Source organism: Ursus maritimus, unplaced genomic scaffold (genome assembly GCF_017311325.1).
Source record: "Ursus maritimus isolate PB19 unplaced genomic scaffold, ASM1731132v1 scaffold_33, whole genome shotgun sequence".
In the NCBI taxonomy this organism is placed as follows: domain Eukaryota; kingdom Metazoa; phylum Chordata; class Mammalia; order Carnivora; family Ursidae; genus Ursus; species Ursus maritimus.
This window is the reverse complement of record NW_024425897.1, coordinates 16,044,300-16,067,838: the sequence shown is the minus strand read 5'-3', so window position 1 is coordinate 16,067,838 and position 23,539 is coordinate 16,044,300. Positions and strand designations below refer to the sequence as shown.

The window sequence follows — 23,539 nt, the reverse complement described above, 5'->3', positions numbered from 1 at the left end:
TTTTAAAATCGAAATGAAGACTCCATTTTTATATTAGCTTTCCTACTGAATCTGGTAAAAGCAAAATAAAAAAAAAATCCACATTTGCATGGATAGAACAATAATCATTTTTGTCTACATGCTTTCCTAGAGATTAGAAACTAGGAGTTTTATGCCCCTGTCCCTAATGTGTATTTTTTTAAAGTAGGCTCTACACCTAACATGGGGCTTGAACTCACAATCCCAAGATCAAGAGTCATATGCTGTACTGAATGAACCATCCAGGTACCCCCCCACACCCTCCCCAGGCCAATATGTACTCTAACATAAATTCACCTGAGTAGTAAAACCACTCATTCCGTGAGAATTCCTTCATAAGGCCAAAAGCTGAATTGTCAGATATGACAGATAAGGGTTTGTGCTTTTTATATTAACATCTACCATGAGAACTACCATATGATCCAGGACATTATGAAATTTTAAGAAATAATGTCAGATATTACAACAGCTGAAAACACTCTCATGGGTTACTAATCCAATTAAAATATTATGACCTCCATCTACCAACAATAAAAACTTAAGGGAGCCACATCTCAAAGGCCCAATAAGGCAGATAAATAATTCTGAAGAACTATATAAACAACTCCTTTCTCCAGATCATGAATCAGTCCAATATGAACTTTCTTATAGAAGAAGAAAAAGAAAGGATAAAATAAAAAAGGTTCCATGAAATGCCATTTTCCTAGTTTTTCAAAATAAGGTAAAAAATCGCTGCCCTTCTATGACTGTAATAAAAAAATACATAATTCTACATAATTCAAAAGTTTCCTCAGAGTTACCTCTGATATCAAGGTTCACAATCCTTGCTTTTGTTTGTTACAAATGTAATTGAGAAGCAGGCATATTAACATAAAAATCTGTTTTAAGGTGCCAAAATGGTAAAAACATCAAGCAGTAAAAGCCTGTAGCCCATGGGCTGCATACACTTGTCAATTATCCCATTAGAAAGCACAATGTAGAAAAAACATCAAGGGCAAACCCCACAGATTCAGGTCTCTTTTAGGTTTATGTATAAGAGGTAGGCTGATAAAACAAATTTAAGGAATTACAAAATTTTTTTGTCAGTTCGCAAGTCTAAAATATAATATGCTCATTTAAAAAATACACACTCAATACTTATTTATCTAATAATTGGAAAAAATTTCTAAATTCTTTTTTCTTTTGGGGGTTCACTTTTGAATCACTCTGTGGCTTGTTAGCACTTCTATTTAGAAGACTGTAAAGAGTAAAACCAAAATAAATAAATCAATATAGTATTGCTACCAACTATGGGAAGTGAAAAGAGGTTTCAACAATGACTTGATTATTCATTATACTGGACTTTCATTTTCCCATGATCTTGCTCCTACTTTTATGTCATTTAAGAACTTTAGTCCTTTTCCTTTGAGCTGAGATCCATGAAAAGCAATAAGATTCATTATATACTTTTAAAATTTAGATGCTTCTTTTTGATATTCCAGTGTTCTGATTGATATATTCCTATTGGACTACTGGAATTAGCCCCTCACACAGCATAGGTAGTAGAACTGTAATACTTGATAAGATACGTTAAAATATTCACACCAATAATTAGATTGTCCAAAGTGAGACATGGAACCATATAACAACATACCACTTCTCCTTTTTATTAATTCTTTTTTCTTAACAACCCCTAGATGCAAAAACCACTGACCTCTGATAAACTTCCATCAATACCAATATGACCCCCAAAGCATTACATCTGGAGAAGATTTTCCACATAAGACAGCTTATTTTATACTGGCTACTGCAACAGCCTATTAGCTACTGAGTTTTTAACTTGATACAGGGACGGGGAGCTTTTTAGCTAATTCAAAGTCCATGAGAGACTGATCTCAGATATTCTCTGGCTGGGCACCAGGAAGCCTGTAGGATTCAGAGGGGCTCCTAAGGACTTTGCCCACAGTCCTGAGGTGGCCTAGTAGGAAAGCAGCTTTCATCAACCACAGAGAAGACTGGGATGGCTGACAGGCACACGGAGTAGCCCTGGGTGAGTGTACAAATGCAAGCATGAGATCATTGTGAGATGGAGTAGTAACATCTTACTAGGAGGTAGGAGAGGTCATGAATATATGATGTGGGAATGAGGGTGTGGCAAGTGACAAAAGAAGAGAACCTGTCCCAGAGGGGGAATATCCATTTGGTATAATGTTTGTTTCACATTCAAAACCTGCTTCTGGTGCTCTGAGTCTCAGTGGCTGCTCACCATTTCTCCTCTCATTTCAACATGAACATGTCTGGATAAAGGTACAAGTCTCACAAGAGTCGGTGGTAAGTAAGAGTATTACATAAATACCATATTTTTTTTGGTCAGGTATCATGATGTGAAGATATTTATTAATAATTTCATGGTGCTTTATTGAGACTCAAAGGCATGTTTTTTAAAGGTGCTTAGCAATCATTAGCAAATACATAGTGGACATTTTTAGATCTCCATTACACAGTATAGCATTCTTTTAAAATGAAAAATTGCCCATTAAGAGATGACAAGAAACTTCTATACAAAGGAACTTAAAGGTAGGCTTTATAAGCAGTCTCAATTAAATTGCTTGCTTTTAGATAGCAGCAGGCATAGCAATATGTAGGTGCTGTAACTTCCATTTTCCCCATATTTGTATTTTTAAAGATTATAATCCATTATTGATTCCAAAGATAATTGAAGCCTTTGAAAGACTTGAGAGATAAAAGTGGAAATCAGGTTTAAAAAATAGGACAAGAAAAATAATTTCTGGGTCGGCCTCGGATGATGTCATCATAGGTTCTAAATGTAATAGCCAGGCAGTGTACGCTAACTCTTCCTGCCCATGTGACCTCTAACATCAATCTGGGCAAAACAACGAATATTTCAATAATTTTTTGGCTGAGAAGTGAGATTCAGAAGCAAAAGATTAAAGAGAGTTTAGAGTGCCAAGGATGAAACGATGTGAGTGTGTGTGTGTGTGTGTGTGTGTGTGAGAGTATGGGAGCGCGCACGCGCACGCGTGGGGGGCCAAGGGGAGGAGGCATGAAAACTAACTCTTGCAGCACACACCCCTTTTGCTACTACAAGGGCATCCAGCAATCACATTTGCAATAGTAAAAATGCTGAAGGATCCTACAGTATCTTTTCTTCCACAACCATCCATATCCTTTCCTACAAAGCCCTTCTTGCTTTTATTGGTGCCAGGAAATTCTTCAGGGGTTAAATGGGGAAGTGCAGCCACTACCATTGTTGCAATAAATAAATGAATGAACCAGAACGAACCAGCAATTCATCCCTAGGAAGCTAGTATCTTATTTTCTACAATTACATACATTAGCTAGCAGTGATATATTTTTAAAAATTATGTTTTATCTTTTGATATGTGTGTATACATTACAAACACACATGCATTTATACAAAAAGAAGCATAGTGCCCTGCATACACATACATCAAATACCTTTAAAATTTTTTTTAGCATTATTATTTCAATGAAAAGACAAATAGCTTTAAAAAAATTGGATAGGTTAGCAACTTCATCTTAAAGGCCTTTTTATTTTGCACATATAGCATATATAAATACACACACACACACACACACACACAAAGGTTTTTTTTTTCCATGCTATAGACAATGCTAAAATATCTGAGATCAGGTTGCCATGCCAACAGATTTTTTCTAAAATGAATAAAATTATTAGGAGGGAGAAAACATTCTTGACTCCTTTCCTCCCATCCATGAAGCCGAGAGAGGCTCAGGGAGGGCGAGAGGCTGCCAGATGGGGAGGAGGGGAAGGAAGGGAAGGTGGGTAGAGGGGTGTTTGCTTACCAAAGATGCTGATTTGATCGTGGCAAAGCGCTCTCTGTTCCGGTAGTGGAGGGCCTGGCTCTGAACTGACTGGGTAGGCCGCGGCTCAGGCCTGGGATCGCCGTGGCCCGCCTCATCCCTTATGAATACATGATCCTGCAGAAATGGATAAAAACAAGGAGAAAGTCCAGCTGTGCTCTTTCCTCGCCGGCTGCCTCTCTCTCACCCCTCTTTCTGCACAAGCACTGCTGTTTGAAATGCATAGTTTAGCTCTCTGCTAGTCCCCGCAGCTCCCACGGTACAAAATGAATAAGCAACACATTGCAGCCTTCAGTTAGGAATGTCAGCTGATCGCTAGTGGGATGCCTTCTGAATCCCTGGCAGGCTTTTTCTTTACCTCCAGAATTACATATATGCAAAAGAAAAAAAGAATAGAAAAAACAATGCAATGTACAGACTCCTTAGAACAGTTTGCTTAAAACGCTGTAACCAAATAATTCCTTTAAAAATGTCATGTCCATGTCTAGCAAGGAGGATGCTGGTTGCTTTTAACATAAAAGCGAGCCTCCGCCTCATTCCCTTGAAAGATCTGCTTTCTCAATTTAATTTTATTTGAGATCTGTTCGGTAGGATCATCGTTCTGCCTAGAACCAGTGTAGGCTTGTGCTGAACTGCCTCTCTATCTTGTGCTGGGAAGATTCGGCAGTCACTGAGGGATCCTGCTTTCCAGTCATGATCGTACACAGTTCTAGCACCTTCTCTCTACAGCTTCTGAAAGGATTTTTTTTTAGATTTAAAGAGACAGGCATGCAATTTTAACCAAATGATACTTTCACAAATTCTTCCTCAACTCAGTCTCGATATGGTCACTAGAGTGAGTAAGGCTGGGATTTAATGTCCTTGGCTGACTTAATCAAATCTGTGCTTCTTGATAGGCAGAGATGATTAATCTTGTTGTAACGCCCAGTGAAAAATAACATTCCCTGGAAGGGTAATAATGGATGTTTCTTAAATGCAATTTAAACGAGTTTTAAAGGGGAAAATGCTTTCAAAGGGTGATGCTTCTCTCTATAAAAGATGGAGTGGTCAGTCAGTTAAGTAGCTCTTAACCCTTCAGGAAAAAGATACTATAATAATAGCTCAAAAACATGTACAACCATGGGGGATTTTTAAATGGTATATGTTCAGGATGGGGAAGGAGAAATTAATTCCCTTATAGCCCTAGGGTTTTAGGACAAACCATTTGTGAGAAGTCAGTTTTGCATTTTGTCCATGACTATCTGAAAAAAATTTTTTTTAAATAATTGCTTGCTCTTTCAACAGAAAACAAAAATTGAAGAGGTTTAGAAACACAAAATTTTATTATATCATCTAAAATTTTTAAAAGTCAAGACACATATATTCTTGAGGGAAATTAAATTTTATATCCAGGTTTTTAGGTAAAAGTCAAGAGTCAAGATTAAATTTGCCATTGGGCGGATTTTCTTTTTCCATTTATAAATTTAGAATGCTCCAGAATGGTAGGAAGATATCTATCATTCTATCCATATTTAGAGATTTTTTTCAATTTACTGTATTGAGGTCTACTTTGTTTTTAAATAATGAAGGGACCTTTAACGCCATTGAGGACATATATGCCAAATGCAAGGATATTTTATTGCTGTGCTGTCTTATATGATAGCCAGTAGCCACATGGATATTTAAACAAAATGTAAAATTCAGTTTCCAAGTCACACCAGCTATGTTTTAAGGTAGCCACTAACTATGGCTACCATACCGAACAGTACAGATATAGATCCTTTCCATCACTGCAAGCAGTTCTACTAGATAGTACTATAGGTTAAAAATGTACCTTAATCCATATTTTGAGATTAAAAAAAAAACAACTTTGATAGGCCATTTAAAACTTCTATATTATTTCCCAGGAAATCTAACCTCTTATTTTATAGGGCAAAGAGAGGTCAGGTATGGGACTAGGATTTATGCACTAGGTTTAAGGTTCTAGAGAGGAAGGCACTGGGATCTACTGCCATTCACATCGCTGAATATTTATTAATAAGTTACACTTATCTCTGAAATTGATCTTTTTTAAAAAGATTTTTTATTTTTATTTATTTATTTGAGAGAGAGAGCAGAGTGAGCGAAAACACAAGTGGGGGGGGGGTAGAGGGAGAGGGAGAAGCTGACTCCCTGCTGAGCAGGGAGCCTGATGCTGGGCTCAATCCCAGGACCCTGAGATCATGACTTGAGCGGAAGGAAGACGCTTAACTGACTGAGCCACCAGGCGCCCCTCTCCGAAACTGATCTTACCTAACGTTACAGTCCCAGAAAAACAAGAAGCTTCTAAATGACAGCAATCAGATGAGACAGACTGGTAGGGTCCTGTGGTTTTATAGGAGGCCTTGAGAAGTCAAAGTTTGGTGATTATTAATGAGCTAACATTAAGTACATTGAGAGGTAACAGCTCAGTTTCAAACTGTAATAACTTGATTTACAAAGATAACCAGCGGCACTAGAATCTACAGTGTTCACTTAACAGAATAAAGTGAAACATATTCATGTACAAATATAATTTTAATATTATTAGTGTGTCTTCTCTCAGATAAAAATTAACACTTGTGGGCTAGGATCTTGCTTAGCAAATTAAAAGTCACATTATATTTGTTAAATTTTTAAATCAAGAATATTGGAATACACTGGAAAAGTTAAAATTCGAAATCAGTGATTTTGGTTAACACACAGCTAATTCAATAACCCACTAAGGTTTATTTTAAAAATAATGCTATTTTATTATTTTTCCCCATCCCCTCAGACAAAAATACTACTACTTTAAAAGCTAATCTGAAGAATAGGTCCAAAACTTTAACCTACTTCAAATATAGTAAATAATGTTAACAGTATAATTCTTTATTCCAGCTTAAAAATTTTTCATTTTATAAAAGGAGTTTTCCACAGCAACTTCGTAACCTATCCCCACACTAAAAGTCTTCAAATATTATGCGAGAGCCCAAAAAATGAGGTAAAATTTTCGGCTAACAGTAGATATCCATTTTAAATGCACAGGAAAATGAATTTTAAAATATTCAATTCCAATGCAGAAAACAAGTTTAAAATTCTGAAGACAACTTAAACAATGAAGCAATTTTAAAATGAGGGAAATGTGACATGAGAAGTACAAACAAATTAAACTATCAACATTACTGGGTATATTGTCTGTTGGTTACACTGCCCCTTCAAATAGCAGTCCCTTTGAAAATGAGCACCATACTTGGCTCCCAGACTTTCTGAACTGAACTCATTTTAAGACTATAATGGCAGTTAGGCACTGATGCAAATTACTTACAAATAATGTGAGGGCCAACATCTTTGATGTTGAAGAATGATATTAGCAGATTAAGAACAAGTATAGGGGCGCCTGGCTGACTCAGTTGGCAGAGCATATGATTCTTGATCTTGGGGTTGTAAGTTTGAGCCCCACATTGGGGGTAGAGATTTCTTAAAATCTGTTCTTTTTTTTTTTAAAAGAACAAATATCATGTTCTAGTTAACCAAGACAAAATACACATCTTGTTTATAATTTATCTTTAAAACATTATCATCTGGGAATAAACAAAACAGCTCTTTTAAATATCAATACGGTTGAGGACCAGTTTTAAGTAAATCTATGTTAACCAGGTAAATTTATAATATTCTTTCACTGTAAAAAAAAATAATAAAACTTCCTCAGATTAAAAAAGAAAAGAAGCTGTCGTAATTTTGGTCAAATCTTTAGCAAAAAAAATTGAACTTTTTATACAATATACTGAAGTACCTGAAGCCAGAAGCACAAACTTAACTGTTATACCCTGAACAGGGGGCTTTACTTTTATTTAAAGTTTTTTTTTCTAAGTATCTATTTATTTAGATTCTGAAATTAAGATTCATGGTGTAGTGGCTTGTTTCGAGTTTCCAGATTAACTTGAAATTACCCTGCAAACCACTCGTCTGGACAGTTATACTTTGGGTATATCTTTATCATACTATCATGTACTTACTTGTGCGTCTGTGCATGAGACTGTGAGCTTTCTGAAAACAGTAAACGTGGTTTGAAAAATCTGTCTCCCTAGCATCCACCTAGTGCTTGCTACTTAGTAGGCATTCAGTAAATGTTTGCTGAATAAATAAGTTCAAGAATATAGGTCTGAGAAGATTCTGGGAAAATGACGTTTTCTCTTATATTATTTAACAGAATTCAAATTTGTATTTCATAAAAACCTGCCACTCTGTACTCTAAGAAAGTCATAAAATCGTGACACACAAGCACACCTTTACTTGGGGGCAGGAAGAGGATCTAAAAATGGCTTTTTTTGGATGATGAGAAGCCTTTTTATAGACTCCCACACTTTTTATGCTGTGGAGAAGGGATCAACAAACCCACCATCTCTCTTTTGTTTTTGCTTATTTCAAAATTATTAAATTATTGCATAAGCAGTTGTTGCTATCGAAATCTGGGGCTAGAGGAAGGGAAGAAGATGGACAAGGCTATCTTTACTGGGGAGGAGAGCTACTAGGGAGAAAAAAATGACTAGAATGCAGAGGGTAAAGGCACTACCATAGACAGGTAGTTGTAGGACTGCTCTGTTCGAGAAACATTACCTTTATAAGTGTTAATTTACTTTTACTTTGCCAAATGTGAGTTGAAGAGTCAAAGAACCCGCCCCTCTCCTCAGCAAAAATAATAGGAAAGGGCACCGAAGCAAGTGAAAATTAAACTAGAACATCCTATCCCCTCAAGGACATCTCTTTTTATTTTCTCCCACAAAAATGGTGAAAGCTGTTCTTTTTTTAAAGAAGGGGGGGAGGGGAGACAACACTGACTAACAGGAAAAAGGCCAAATAAAGCTTTAGGAGTTAGGATAGAATGATTTTTAAAAATAATCTCTCAAAGGGGGCCATGATGACTAGAGTTCATTAGGTATGCCTAAAAGAACAAATTGATTAATGAACACTTTAATATATTAAATTCTTATGATATATATTAATAGAAGACAGCAGAAGGCAAAGATAACTGATTTTAGACTTAAACAAAATAAAAGTATACCTTTTCACTGGCAAATTAAAAGAACAGACTTTGTTGGTTGGAACGCTATTATAATCGGTTTGCTGCTGCTACATCCACAATGATTTTGAGGAGTAGGGCGGAGGCTCAGAAGGAGTTTGGTGACAGCAAAAAACCTAATCTGGAATAGGAGTTTGCTCTGGAGTCATTTGGGAAAAATCGAGAATTGAGGCGTATGTAGAGTTGTGTCCTATATAAGTTCACCTTCATTTTAGTTCACAAAACATTTATTGAGTGCTTACTATGTGACAGACACGATGCTGGGTGGTAGGAGAAGAGATGTTCTTGAGGAGCTAACAGTCTAGAGATATTCTCTAGATATTCTTGTTATTGGAAAAAGCAGTGTGGCAACATTAGCAAGGGGAAAAGTGCTTAAAGCGTATTTTGTCCGAACATACTTTTAGACTTATCAAGTCATTTTTACTCAAAAGGGAGATCAGATTAGGGTCCCTTCAAGGCCTGGGAAAGACCAAAATAGAGGCGAGGACTGGAGGAAAAAGAAGTAACCTGAAATTCTGATGCCAAAGGAAAATTTTCAGTGTCCCACTTTACATTTTTGGGGGTTTGATCTGTGTCCTATCTATGATTTGACTAATTTAGGATAATGTCTGCCTGATTGTAACAATCAAGATGGGGGGGGGCAAAAAAAATCCCTCACCTTATTCTTATAATTTGGTATTTATTAAGCATGTTCTTACTGTCTGGTGTATAATTATTGGAGATATGCTATTTAAGTTTTTCAAACCATAAAGACAATACTTAAGATTATTTAACCACTTTAATCCATATGTTCAATGAACCAAAATAGCATGATGTTTAGTCTCTGGCAATTAATTCATTCCTTGTGTTTTTTTGTTTGTTCGTTCATTCATTCATTCCATAGTTATTTACTGAATGCCTGTGCTACGCCAGGCACTGTTCTAGGTGTTAAGATACAGTGTGGAACAAGGCAGGCATAGTCTTTTCTTTAATGAAATTTACATTCTACTAATGAAATAATAGATAAACAAATTAATATATAATATTAAATGGTGACAAGTATTAAAAAGAAAATAAAATAGGATAATGAGATAATGGGTAGAACACTGGTTGTAATATAATTTGGTGATATATAGGCCCTTCTAGGAATCTGGTCACAGACCCATGCAAAACGGGTAAGTGTTTTATAAAACAATATTGACCGCTTTCTTTCAAAAATAATCTTTGTGGTCACAAATTATAAATTATGTAGACTCAGAAATGCACCACCTAGAGCCACCTCTAAGAAAAGACTTGATGGCTGGCAATCCATTTACAGGCGGCCTTGGCTGCAGAGAGCAGCCTTGAGCAAGTTCACACCCTTCCCAGGTTGCTCATATTCAATGAGTGGTCTGGGTGAGAGTAACAAGGCCCAGCCGTTCTGGCTCAGTTTGGACAACTCTGAAGGGTCATTTTAGCCCCACAACTCCCCTAGGGGTTGGCTGAAGCTGTCCTGCACTTCAGCTTTGCCCTCTGCCCAGTGCTGCTTCCTTTTCTCTTCCACAGGTGTTGATCCCAAAGGAAACTCCTAAAAAACAAATTGTTGCTTGAAACTGTTTCGGCTCTGCTTCCCAGAGAGTCCAACCTGTGACCTAAATGTTACCTGTACCTACATGTAATACAGTGTCACTGCTATGCCATCTGCATGAAGAAGGAGGGACTGATCAGAACAGTGGCTTTTAGAAAAATCCCCCTTTTTAAGTGAAATCCAAACACATAATGTAAGAGAGAAAAGCCGGCCTTGTCCTGGGGGAGGTATGGATGAGGCTCGTTCCTGAGGCATCTCTCTACAAAACAGCTTGAAAGTCACATCACAGATCTGCTTCTCTAAAGATTACAGGAATAGAAATGCAGAATTTTTTTTTTAAAGACTTTTTATTTATTTACTTCAGAGAGAGAGAAAGCACAGCAGGGGGAGGGATAGAGGGAGAGAGAGAACACACTCCCCACTGAGCAGGGAGCCGGATGCGGGGCTTGATCCCAGAACCCCGGCTGGGATCATGACCTGAGCCAAAGGCAGATGCTTAACCAACTGAGCCACTCAGGCGCCCCAGAAATACAGAATTTAAGAGCTGGAAGGGATCTCTGAAACCATACAGAACTCCTAATTTTACAGATGGAGAAATGGAGGCCCAGAGAGGTTTGTGACTTGTCTAAAGTAAAATAACACTAACAGTGGCAGACAGAAAGAACTATAAACTAGTTTCCTCTTTCCTATGATCCATTACATAAAATTTTCTATCGAGGGCTTAAGATCCTATTTCATTTATGTTCCCAAGTGGAAAACTTTTAGGAAATCAAGCATACCAACAAATATAAAATTTCTGAATAATTTTTGTATTTCTGTTGTGTTTACAATGATAGACTTATAAGCCCAGGTATAGGATTTAAATGGGTCTCATGAAGAGATAGCATATTTAGTTTTCACATATAACATATTCTACTTTTACTGCCTGCTTATATTTTCCCCCTTTTTTATTGTGGTGAAATATATATAAATTAACCATCTTAATTATTTTTAAGTATACAGTTCAGGGCTATTAAACAGACTTATAATGTTGTGCAACCATCACCTCCATCCATTCCCCGTAACTCTTTCATCTTGTAAAACTGAAACTTGTCCCCATTAAACAACTCTCCACTTCTTCCCTCTCCCCAGCCTCTGGCAGCCACCATGCTACTTTCTGTCCCTATGATTTTAGCTACTCTAAATACCTCATATAAGTGGAATCATACCGTATTTGTCTTTTTGTTACTGGCATATTTCACTTAGGATAATGTCCTCATGATTCAACCATGTTGTAGAATATGTCAGAATTTCTTTTCCTTTTTAAGGCTGAATAATATTCCACTGTATGTATATACCATATTTTGCTTATCCATTCATCCATCAATGGACATTTGGGTTCCTTCCAAATTTTAGCTATTATAAATAATGCTGTTATGAACATGGTCATACAAATATTTTCTTGAGACCCTACTTTCAATTTTGGGGGGGTATATACCCAGAAGTGGAATTGCAGGATCATGTGGTAATTCTATTTTTAATTTTTTGAGGAACTACCATATTGTTTTCCACAGCAGCTATACCATTTTATGTTCTTATCAACAGTGCACAAGAGTTCCAATTTTTCCACATCCTTGCGAACTCTTGTCATTTTTTTTTTGATAGTAGCCATCCTAATGGGCATGAGGTGGTATCTTATTGTAGTTTTGATTTGCATTTCCTTAATGAGTAAAGATATTGAGCATCTTTTCATGTGCTTATTGGTTATTTGTTTATCTTCTTTGGAGAAATGTCTATTCAAGTCCTTTGCTCATTTTCGATTTGGGTTGGTCATTTTTTGCTTGTTGAGTTTTAGGAGCTCCCTCTCTATTCTGGATATCAATCCCTTACTAGATATGCAAATATTAGATATCCAAATATGATCTGCAAATATTTTGTCCCATTCTGTGGGTTCCTTTTTTACTCTGTTGATATTGTCTTTTGGTTAGCCTGCTTATATTTTCAGTTCAGTTAATTCATTCAGTTTTATTCACAAGTGTTTTTCAATTTTCTTTCATCACATTTCCTCTATATATTTATTTCATAATAAAACAGAAATACATTATATAACTTAAATTCTTCCTGACAAACATTTTGTATGGATCAAATACAATGACCATCTATTTCAGAATATAAATTAATATCTATTCTTTTTTTTTTTTAAGATTTATTTTATTTTAGAGAGAGAGAGAAAACATGGGTACGGAGGGGCAGAGGGAGAGAGAAACTTCAGTGCTGAGTGGGAAGGCTGATGCAGGGTTTGATGTGGGGTTCGATCTCACAACCCTGAGATCATGAGCTGAGCTGAAACCAAGAGTCGGCTGCTTAACCAACTGTTCACCCAGGTGCCCCGTAAATTAACATCTATTCTTAAGTGATTACACCATGAGAGCAAAAAAAAGTACTGAAAAACCTATATTATCACAAGACAGGTCTGTACTATCACACACCAAAATTAGAATTAAAATCTCCAGTGAGTTCAAGACTAGGGTTTTCCTTCTTGTTGACTGTGCCAGTAGTATCTTTCTTCTAATTCTGTTCTCATTTGAGGGTCCTGGAGTAAAAAGACCCAGTGGAATTCCTTTTCTTTTGATTGCTATACCCATGGAGCTCCAGAGGTAACAGAAGGAAAGTGCCAGATTTGTCAGCATTCATGATAGCTCCTTCCAAAAAGAGAGCCCAGCAAAACCTTCTTCTCCACCTTTCAAATACAGGATCACTTGCCCATGTTTAAAGAAGGCTGGCTGCCAACGCTGAACTCTGCAGATTTCTGCATCTGTGTGATATAACTCCTTTCCTCAAAATGCTTCCACGGCTTTCTGATAACTTGGTCCTTGCTGTCTCTCTAGACTCCATTCACTCTTCACACTGCTCACCAAGCTCTAACTTCTCTGACCTTTCCCCTCTTCCTTGAACATACAAAGCTCTTTTTGTCTCAGGGCCTTTGCGCTTGTTTTCTGACTCATCCCCATCTCTCACCCCAGGTTAGCTAACTTCTACTTATCTTTGAAGTTTTAGCTTAAATGTTACTTCACTGGGTAGGCTTTCCACTACTTCCTGACAGATTGAATCCTCCTTTTACCCAGAGCAGAAGCTTCATAATCATATGATATAGTTAACTGTACAATTATTTTCCTAATCTCCCCCACAGATAATAAGTTTCATGAAAGCGCTATGGGTGTTTTATTTCCTATGTATCCATAGTTCCTGGCATGTAGTAGAAGTCCTCACCAATTTTTGTTGAATAAATGAATAAGTTAATCCATTGAGAAAATAAATACGCATCCCTCCACTACTTATGACCAGGGACCAATATATTTTCTTCTGCCCTTCATCCTTACCTGTTCAATTTCCTTTTTGTCCCAAGGAAAATGCACCAATTGAAGTCTAAGTGAAAAAAATTCTTAAACATGCTCTATCACTGAAATTAGAATGTAATCATTGGCATTTATTAAAATAAGTACATATATACCTTACAAGGAAAAAGAAAAAGATTCTTTCATGTAATTCTACACTATGGACTGCTTACCTAAAGTCACTCAAAACATTTTTGGGACTTCTTCCAAAGAATTATTGGTAAATCTGTATAATACTCATCTTACAGAAAATGCTCTGCAAGAGACTTTAAGACTTTTTTTTTCTTTTTTTTTTTTCATGAAGTACTTCAACTTATGAACCATGATAGGCCTGTAGGAAAGGAGGATTTTTTTTTTTTCTTAAGATTTATTTATTTGAGAGACAGAGAGAGGCAGGGGGAAGGAGAGGGAGAGAGGGTCTTAAGCAGACTCTGCACTGGGCACAGAGCCGGACGCAGGGCTCAATCCCACAACCCTGAGATCACCACCTGAGCCAAAACCAAGGTGGGACTCTTAACCGACGGCGCCACCCAGGCACCCCAGGAGGACCTTTAATTGGAAAACCAAAGTAAAAATAAAAAACGGGATCATTCATTCCAAAGTCAGAATATTTAAGCTGACAGAGCTAGTTTTAGAATTAGAAATAAATCTAAGAGCAACGGAAAAGAGTAGAAACTGTTTCTAAAACAAACGGTATCTTGGGAATATACATTAAGACACATACTTCGGAGAGCATACTTCTAAATGGACACAACCAACGGGTTATACTCAGGAAGCTGCTGAGATTAAAATATTAAAGTTATTGGTTTAGAGAGGATTTTATCAATTTCTTTGACTTGGAGATTTACAGATTTATTTATTTTTATTTACTGACGTTGGTAGACATCAGAACATCAGGAGAGGAAGATGAAGAAATCAGCCCAGCTATAGCTTTGCATAGTCTTTTGTTATCTTTTTACTGTAAGAGAACTATCAAGTGCTAGGTTTAGTCCCATATTGCAGTTGTAGAAAGGTACCACTGAAACGTCTGGATGCCAAGTGGCCTGAGCTGGCTTCACTACATTGACAAAGCCTAGAGCTGCGAAGGGTACCACGTAACCTACCTTCTTGGGCACAATAGAGGAACTGGAATTTACAGTGCTTTCGTCATCGTGCATCATGATAGGTTCAGAGCTGTTCTCATCCATGACCTCCTGCATGCTGTTCACACTGCTGCTCTGGCTGCCTGTGCTCACAGACATGCTTGGGATGGAATGGTTGCTGCCCAGGCTGTCCATTTCCCTGATCAGGCTGGTTCCATGTTCGCTGTCCTATAAAAATGGGGCATGGGGGTTAAAAAAGATGACTGGAGATAAAGTGCCAATCCACTGACTGAGCTATTAAGCACACTCAATTCTGCAGTGCCAAGTTGCTTTTCTGCCAAATCTGCAAAGATAAACTTTTTATGTAGTGACTCTACTACTCCCCCACCATTTTCAGACATCTCAAATTCACTTCTCTGCCTTCCTCAGGGGCCATTCTGGACATGGGTCATAAGGCTCCAAATGCTACTATCCCAGGGTTTTCCCCTGTCAAATGCAACTATCATATTACTGTATTGTTATTCAGTAAGCAGAAATCGGGCCAGGTTTGTAAGACACTTTCAGGAACATCAAGGTGCTAGAGAAAGATTGTAGGCAACTGAACAGGTAACCTCTGGGATATTTACAAATAGGGCAGCGGTCGTTTGAAACTAAAATAGAGTTAAAAGAGTTTTCAGAGATTTGACAAGCAATATGTTCCTTTGCAAATCATTATCAAGTAACTTCATGTCTAAGCAAGGATATTAATTCTACTGTCCTGGACAGGTAATTAAATTCTGCCTCCCTCAAGCAATTCTATCATGCTTACCTCTGTAATCTTATTAAATATATCTGTTAAATAATACTGGTATTCATCACTGCTAGTCCAAAGACTACTATTTGAGAAGTGGTAAAATAATCAGAATATGTAATTTACCCATCACAGTGGGATATCTTTTGATACAAGATTAAATAATATAATTAAAGCAACTTAGTTCAAAAAAAAATCCTATTTTCAAAGAACCATACTGTATGTATATAACTTTAATGAATTGTTACTTAGCCATGGCACTCTAAGGAATCATAGGTAATTTGGGTAATTTAAAATGGTAAACAATATGTTATATTTTTAACAGATTTATTTTCCCAATTAAAGGGGATTGTTTGTATATGTGCAATCAAGAGATTTTATAGTCCAATTCAGTTTTCTGAATTTCATTTTTATAATTATTGATAATTTTTTCTTTTATATAAAAAGGTAAAGTAAAATTCATTGTTCATTCCTTTCCTCTTTTTTATCTAGTTTTAGAGGAAGAGGAGTCCTTTCTGTTATTCAAGGCTCTAATACTCTTACTCCTATCCCATGTACTTCCTGAGATCCTACTTCTTTAATGACATCTGTCTCATCTAATTTCAATACTTCCGTCCTGGCTTCTCCATTCTGCCTATAAATATGAAGAGACCTGCCCCATACTTATGGACCTCTCTCCATATTGTCCTTTGTCCCTTTTCCCTCTTAGCCAAATTAATGAATCTTAAAATAACCAGCTTTCACTGTCTCTACTTTCTCACTTCCCATTTATTCTACAAACCCACAGTTATCTATTATTCATCCTAACTACTCCTGTAAAGCTGCTTTTACAAAGGTCATCAAGAATGCCCTGCTTGTAAAACCCAGTTATTTTTTTATTTTTATTTTTTGTCCTTGTCTAACTTGACCTCTCTGTGGCATCTGTGATACTGGCTGCTTCGTCCTTGAAGTTGTGGACTGTTGAACATCTGTGATGTTTGTTTCTTAGGTCCTCATATGGCATGGCCCTCTCCCCTTTCTACATTCAACTCCTGATTCATTACCATTTTAATGCTCTTGACCCCCAGCCAACTACCCTTTACCCAGACCTCTTTCTTATGTTCTGGGTTTGAATTTTCCAACCAACTGCCAGACATCACCATTCAGGTGTCCCAAATGGCATTACCCTTGCGTCAACCAATCCTTCTTAAGTTATTTGAATGAGAAAACAGAAAGTCACGTCTCCTTTGAAAACTCCATCTGTATACTATGTCGGCAGCATATGATGCCAGGACCTTAAACTCAACAGGCATCAAACTGAAATCATTGTAAACCTACTCTTTCTCCTTGGTTCTTTTTCTCTTTTCCCAGTATTGACATACCCTAGTCACCTGGGCTAAAATGCTCAGAGTCACCTTAAACTCCTCCTCACCTTGTCACTGTCACTTTCAATGAGAAGCACTATATTATCAAATCTACCTCTTCAGTGTTTCTCAAAAGTGTTCCTTTCCCCCCTTCCCCATTGACATTGCCCTTATTACCTCCTGCATGGACTATTATACAGAATGTGACACACTCCAGTCTGTCGTAATTCACTCTGTTGCCAGGATAATCTTACTAAAGCACAGCACTTCCTGAGCCTAAATTGTCCTATGCCTGTCTCTCAGAAACCACCCACATCATGTCCCGCACACAAACGTCACTAATGCCCCCCAGCAGGCTTATTTTCTCCCCACTATGGACCCCTGCATGGTGATACACCTCGATAGCATTTTTCATATTTTGTCTTAAATAAAAGTTATTTTGTGATTGTCTCTTTTGCAACTCTGCATAGTTTCTTGAGGCCCAAAGCACCAATTACATTTTTATTGCCAAAAGTGGATTTCATAGTGCCCAGTCCAGAACTTTCTCATGTGGTAGGCACGCCATCAGTGCCTACCAAATAAACTGAACCTACTTCTTCATCCTCCTGTGACTCATTCAAGGGTCCATTTCTTGTCTCTTGGAAAAGGATTTTTTTCATTTTTCGGTACTGTAGGTTATCTAATTCGCGAACAGCATCTTTCGTCCTCTGTATGAGGTCAATTAGGACACGTAGTGGCCGGTCTCGTCGAACAAAATCGTGCTGATTGAGGGAGGAGATAAAAAACAGAAACTGAAAATGAGAAAACAGATTTTGGGGGGCAAGATTTACATTATAAAAGTAAATAGACATAAAATAGGCCTATTGATTTTGCAGAAATAATAAGATACGACTCATTTCATATAGCCTCTCATTTTGTATAACTCTTATGAAGAGTTAACTATGCTTTTCTCTTCTTCCTCAAGCCCCATTTTGTGGACTTTGTCCTAGAGTTTACTTGAGAATTGCTGAGGTTTACTTTAACATATAAGTAATAATGACTACTAGCTTAGAGGCTTGTAACTTTCAAATCTGAAAGATTTGAATATATATAAGTAGAAGCAATGCAGAGTTATAGATATTATTGTTATAATCTGCCTCAATCCTCCTACACACCCTACATACCCTGTTGAAACAGACTTGTGTATATTTTGTTTTCTTGTGGTCACATTTAGTGCATGCTTGAAAATACAGCAGCTATTCAATTTGTTTAGAGGTCATAATTCTGGCAACTTCATTTTGCCTCTACAGAGCTGTACAATCAGAAATAAGGGAAAACGGCCTTTGAAGAGTGAAAGTAACTGCCCCAAAAAGTCCATAAACTTTTCCTGGTATAAATGGCCCTCACTTTCAATATTATCAGTGATCTTTACCCATATTCTGGTTTCCTGATTTCTTAGCCTATATCAGTTTAGAAAGGGAATAAAAGTGGGACAATAAAGGATGGAGAGCTATTAGAATTAGGGTTATTTGTTGTAAAAAGAACTGTCCTTTGAAAGTTCTCAGGCAGCATGAGAGTCAAGAGAAAGAGAGAAAATCCATGACTAACACACCTACCAACCAACCAACCAACCAACCAACCAACCTAAAAATGAACAAAGGTTTGTGGGCTATTTTGCAAAGGGGAAAATGCTCCTCATGCAGTCCTTTTATACTCCAAGAGTTGGTGAAACACTACTGCTTCTGAGCCATCAGGAAGTGAAATTATGTTCATTATGCTTTAAGAAGGCAGAGAAGTACATCATGTATTTTGACAAGATTACACAGAAAATGATCAAAAGTGGGAGGAGGAAGTTTTTTTTTTTTTTAAAGGAAAAGTTTGTTATGTGAAAAATTCACTTACGTGAAATTATAATTTAAAGATATTGGGGAAATGGGATATAATGTGGTAGGCCTTGGATGATGGAATGGATTTCATTTCTTCGTAAGTTAAACAGCTATAAAAGAGGAATAGGGCCACTGTGAGAAAAACATGTACATGTCTTGTGGTTCTTCACCCTGACTTTGCTGTCAGGGGAATTGTGGCTTTTGCTCCTGCTTTTATAAAATATCTCTTCCTCTGCAGAGTCCTTTCTGAAAATGAAACACTATTCCCGGAAGTGAGTGCAGCCTGCATATTTCCAGATGAGCACGAAAGGAAGAAAGTAAATTATTTTGCTTCTCCAGTACTTGTGACTATATAAGAGCCAACTGTTTTTCAGTGAACTTCAAACCATAACTTAGGATCAGTGAATTTTAAGAGCAGGAATAGCTCTTAGAAATTCTTTTATTTTCAAGGTGTGGAAATTCAGGCACAGGAGGTTAAGTGATTTACACAGCTAAATACTGGAAGAGCTACGCTTGTAACCCATGTTTCCTCATTTGGTGTTTGTTTTCTGGTGGTCTACCACCACTGTTATCTTTCTAAGACATAGATTTGATTGTGTCACTCATTGTGAAAGACACTGGTGTCCCATTCATCCCCCATTCCAACTTCTTTTCCTTGCCTTCATTTATGTAAGCTCTCGAAAGTAAAAAGAGTTGAACTCCAGCCTTTTTTGTAGTTACAGATAACAGTATGACTGAGCTCTGGTGAATGAGATACTATAGAGGCAGAAGTCCCTGAGGAAAGTTTTGTTTTCTAGAATAAAAATGCAAAACACCTGAAGAAAAGGTGTTTTCCACTGCCCTTTCCTCCTTTTTCCCTCTTGGGTCAAAGACTTGAGTCCTGGAGATGCAGGAGCCATTTTGTGACCAAGAAGATAAAAGCTACATACTGAGGATAATAAAGTAGGAAGATAGAAGGAGACTGGATCCATGATGACATTGTTGAGCTGCCTATTGTTCTGGACTTTTATAACATCTCCTTTCTCAATGCCCTGGACTTCTTATTGCACAAGATAATTAAAATCTTACCTGTTTAAGCCTTCTAAAACTGATTCACTCAACATCTTAAACACATGCCTCCATGATGACGTCCGGCCTTTTACAGCCAGGTTCATGGTTTTATTTCTAGGTTTAAATCCAGTCACTCCTAGTCGTCTTTCCCATCCAACCCATATAGTACATTCTACATAGTTCTTGACTCATGCCATGTGTTACACACCTACATGCCTTTGCTTATGTTCTTTCTGCTTGCAACCCCATCTCTTCCCTGTTCTCCAAAGCCAATTACTCTCAAAACCCTTACAACTAAAAGGTCCCCAAATCCTTTTAAAATAATGGTTTTATTGTTCTTGAAAGTATATTTCCTTGAAACATTTAAATAATACAGAAAAATGCATAAAAGAAAGTAAATCATTCCAAGTTCCACCATCCAGAAGTAAATATTATTAAATTGAAGAACATCATTTCAGACATTCTCTCTTAGGATAATGGATATCTAGAAATAGTTCTACATGGAAAAATTATACATGGTAATTCTAAGAAAGTCTATTAAATTAAGGTATACTTAAATGTAGCAGAATTAGAAGACAATAAAGTAAAGCTTAACTTTAGTTATAATTTCTTCACCAAGAGTTACCAGTTCTTAAAAGACCCTCTAACGTTAACCAAAAAAAAAAAAAGACAAAGATTGGAGTTACTTTTTTTTAAAACTATGCATTTCAACTTAAGATTTATTATTGACCATCTAATCTGAAAAACAGGAAAATTAGTACACTTATCTTTCTTTCCTACCCCTGGGTTGTTCTAGTTACATTAGTATTTTTACATTGTCAATGTTTATAGCACTTAGATTCTGCTCTTTAACCATATAAATGATTTTACCTTGACTCTATATTTAAATGGATTCAATGTGAAGGTGACATTTTAAAATGTCAGGAAGAAAATGTGAAGAAAAGATGAATTACCTAAAAATATTTGGGAACACGATAGCCAACTGGGAGGAAACAAGTTGACTTCTTTATAACAAATTTTTGCATGACCTCTCAAAAGAAGCCCAGCATAAAGACCATTGAAAGAGAAATAGGGAAAAAATATTTGCTAGATCTACTACAAAATAATAATAATAATAAAAAAAAACAGACAAATGGGCAAAGATTACAAAGAGTTTACAAAAAAGGAAACCAATGGCTTTTCAACCTATAAAAGATGCTCAGCTTAGGTCATAATAAGAAATACAGATTCACTGACCTGAAAGCCAAGATCAAAAAGTGCTGGTCCTCATACCTTGTTAGTGGGACTATAAATTGGTGCAACGTTTCTGGAGGATGATTTTGTCAGTATCTATTTAAATTTAAAATCTATATTCCCTGTGATTAGCAATTTCCCTTGCAGGATTTTATTCTTTAGATATCCATCCATATACAGGTATAAAACGACACATATACAGAAACTCACTGCAGTAGTTTGTATACCAAAACTGCAAACACCATAAATAAGTTGGTTAAAACAAGTACGGTCATCCTGAAAATGTTACAGATTCATTTATAAGAATGAGGTAGCTCTGAGGCGCCTGGGTGGCACAGCGGTTAAGCGTCTGCCTTCGGCTCAGGGCATGATCCTGGCGTTATGGGATCGAGCCCCACATCAGGCTCCTCCGCTATGAGCCTGCTTCTCCCTCTCCCACTCCCCCTGTTTGTGTTCCCTCTCTCGCTGGCTGTCTCTATCTCTGTCGAATAAATAAATAAAATCTTTAAAAAAAAAAAAAAAGAATGAGGTAGCTCTGCATGTAGTCACACAAAGCATTAGCAAACGTACTATGAAGTAAAACAAGCAAACAAACAAATAATCAAGGCAGAATAGTGTTTACAGTTCGCTCCCATTGGTGCAAAAATAAATCAGAATATTTGCTTTCATATGCATAGAGTTTCTCTAGAAAAACATGCACAAAATTGGTGACAGTGGTTGCTAACTCTAGAGAGGGTCCTAGAATAGGAAGGAGATTTACTTTTAATACTCTGTCTTTTGAAATTTGTATTACCCATTCAACATGAAGAATGTAGTCTCTTTAACCAAGCAAAAATATATATATAACAATTTTTGGGGTCAATTTAAATTTGGTTTGCCACCAGTCCTTTTAACAGTTTCTTCAGTTCCTAATTCACTCTTTCTTCCTTCCCTCCATCTCTTTTTCTTTCTTGTTTTATCACTAGATTGACTGGATTTTGCTACTGAGCAATTTTTTAAGAAGCTATTAGGAAATAAAAATCGACTAAATTTGTGAGGTTTGAAAATGTCAGCTGCCTTTATAACTAAAGAGCACCTTAGCTAGGTCAAAGATCCACCCGAAAATACTTTTTTCTCCAGTCTACTTGTATGAATCTTTCTTTATCCTCGGAGTTCAGGAACTTCGTCAGGTTACTGAAGATCAGTTCCCTGGTGTCTGTCTTCAGGGCTCTGCTTAAAAGTCATCTTCCTAGAAAGCCTTCCCTAACTCATCTAACACATCAGCTCCTGGGGCACCCGGCTGGCTTTGTTGGGAGGATGTGCAACTCTCGATCTCGGGATTATGAGTTTGAACCCCACGCTGGGGGTAGAGTTTACTTAAAAAAACAAACAAACAAACAAACAAAAAAACCCTGAATCTCAGCTCCTGTCACTCTTCATCCCTGTCCCTGCTTTATTTTTCTGTGAAGAACTTACTACGGAGGTGCCTGTGGCTCGGTGAAGCATCTGCCTTTGGCTCAGGTCATGATCCCAGGGTCCTAGGATCAAGCCCCACATCAGACTCTGCTCAGCGGGGAGCCTGCTTCACCCTCCCCCTCTGCCACTTCCCCTGTTTGTGCTCTCTCTCTCTTTCTGTCAAATAAATAAATAAATAAAATCTTTAAAAAAAAAAAAGAATTTACTACGAACTGATAGCATATATTTACTTGTGTGTTTAGTGCTTGGAATGTGCTTGTCACATAGTAGACAATCAGTAAATATTTGCTGAATAAATGGTGGGCTCATGTCATTTGGCCCACCAAATCAGATTAAGACTAAATCAAGTCAAACAAAGATCCAAACGTTCATTTCCAATAAAGTTTTCTTCAGGTACATCGTTAGACATCTTCTGCTAGATGTGTTTTGCTTTCTTCTTCAGGAATAACAGGTCGGTGTATAGATGTGTCATCTTCATTATGATCACCTTTACAATTTTTCCTCTTGCATTCAACTTTGCTTTATTTCCTTACAACTTTCTGTCACTGGAAATACCCTACATGGATTGGTTTGTTACACTAGTTTGTTGCTTATGATTTTGTGTTTTAATTTTTCGCTTCCATTTCTTTTCTTACCTCTGCCTGCTTGCTTTTTCTATTCCTTTGGTGCCCTAAAATTCATCTTTGAATCCTTGTCTTATCTTCTTCTTTGAGGTGCCTTTCCCCCTTAATTTTAATATAGCCCCAAATTATTTCTTTCCCTTTATGGTAGTGCTTTCTACCTCCCCCCAACATTTAAAAAATTTTTCACCTACTTCAAAGTAATAAAGCTATTACTTTATCTTGGGTTATCTGGTGCTTTGTTCTGGTTGTCATTTT

At 37.0% G+C, this 23,539-nt stretch overlaps 1 protein-coding gene across 5 annotated transcripts in view; it reads right to left on the bottom strand.

Moving 5' to 3' along the window:
• TAOK3 (TAO kinase 3) overlaps positions 1-23,539 on the bottom strand; it is a 175,153-nt gene that overhangs the window by 28,192 nt on the left and 123,422 nt on the right. For all 5 annotated transcript variants that reach the window (XM_040619864.1, XM_040619866.1, XM_040619865.1 and 2 more), the window contains 3 exons: positions 17,652-17,819; positions 14,947-15,153; positions 3,847-3,981 (listed from right to left, as the gene is read on the bottom strand). In XM_040619864.1, coding sequence (XP_040475798.1) covers positions 3,847-3,981; positions 14,947-15,153; positions 17,652-17,819 — 510 coding nt within the window. The remainder of the gene's footprint in view (positions 1-3,846; positions 3,982-14,946; positions 15,154-17,651; positions 17,820-23,539) is intronic.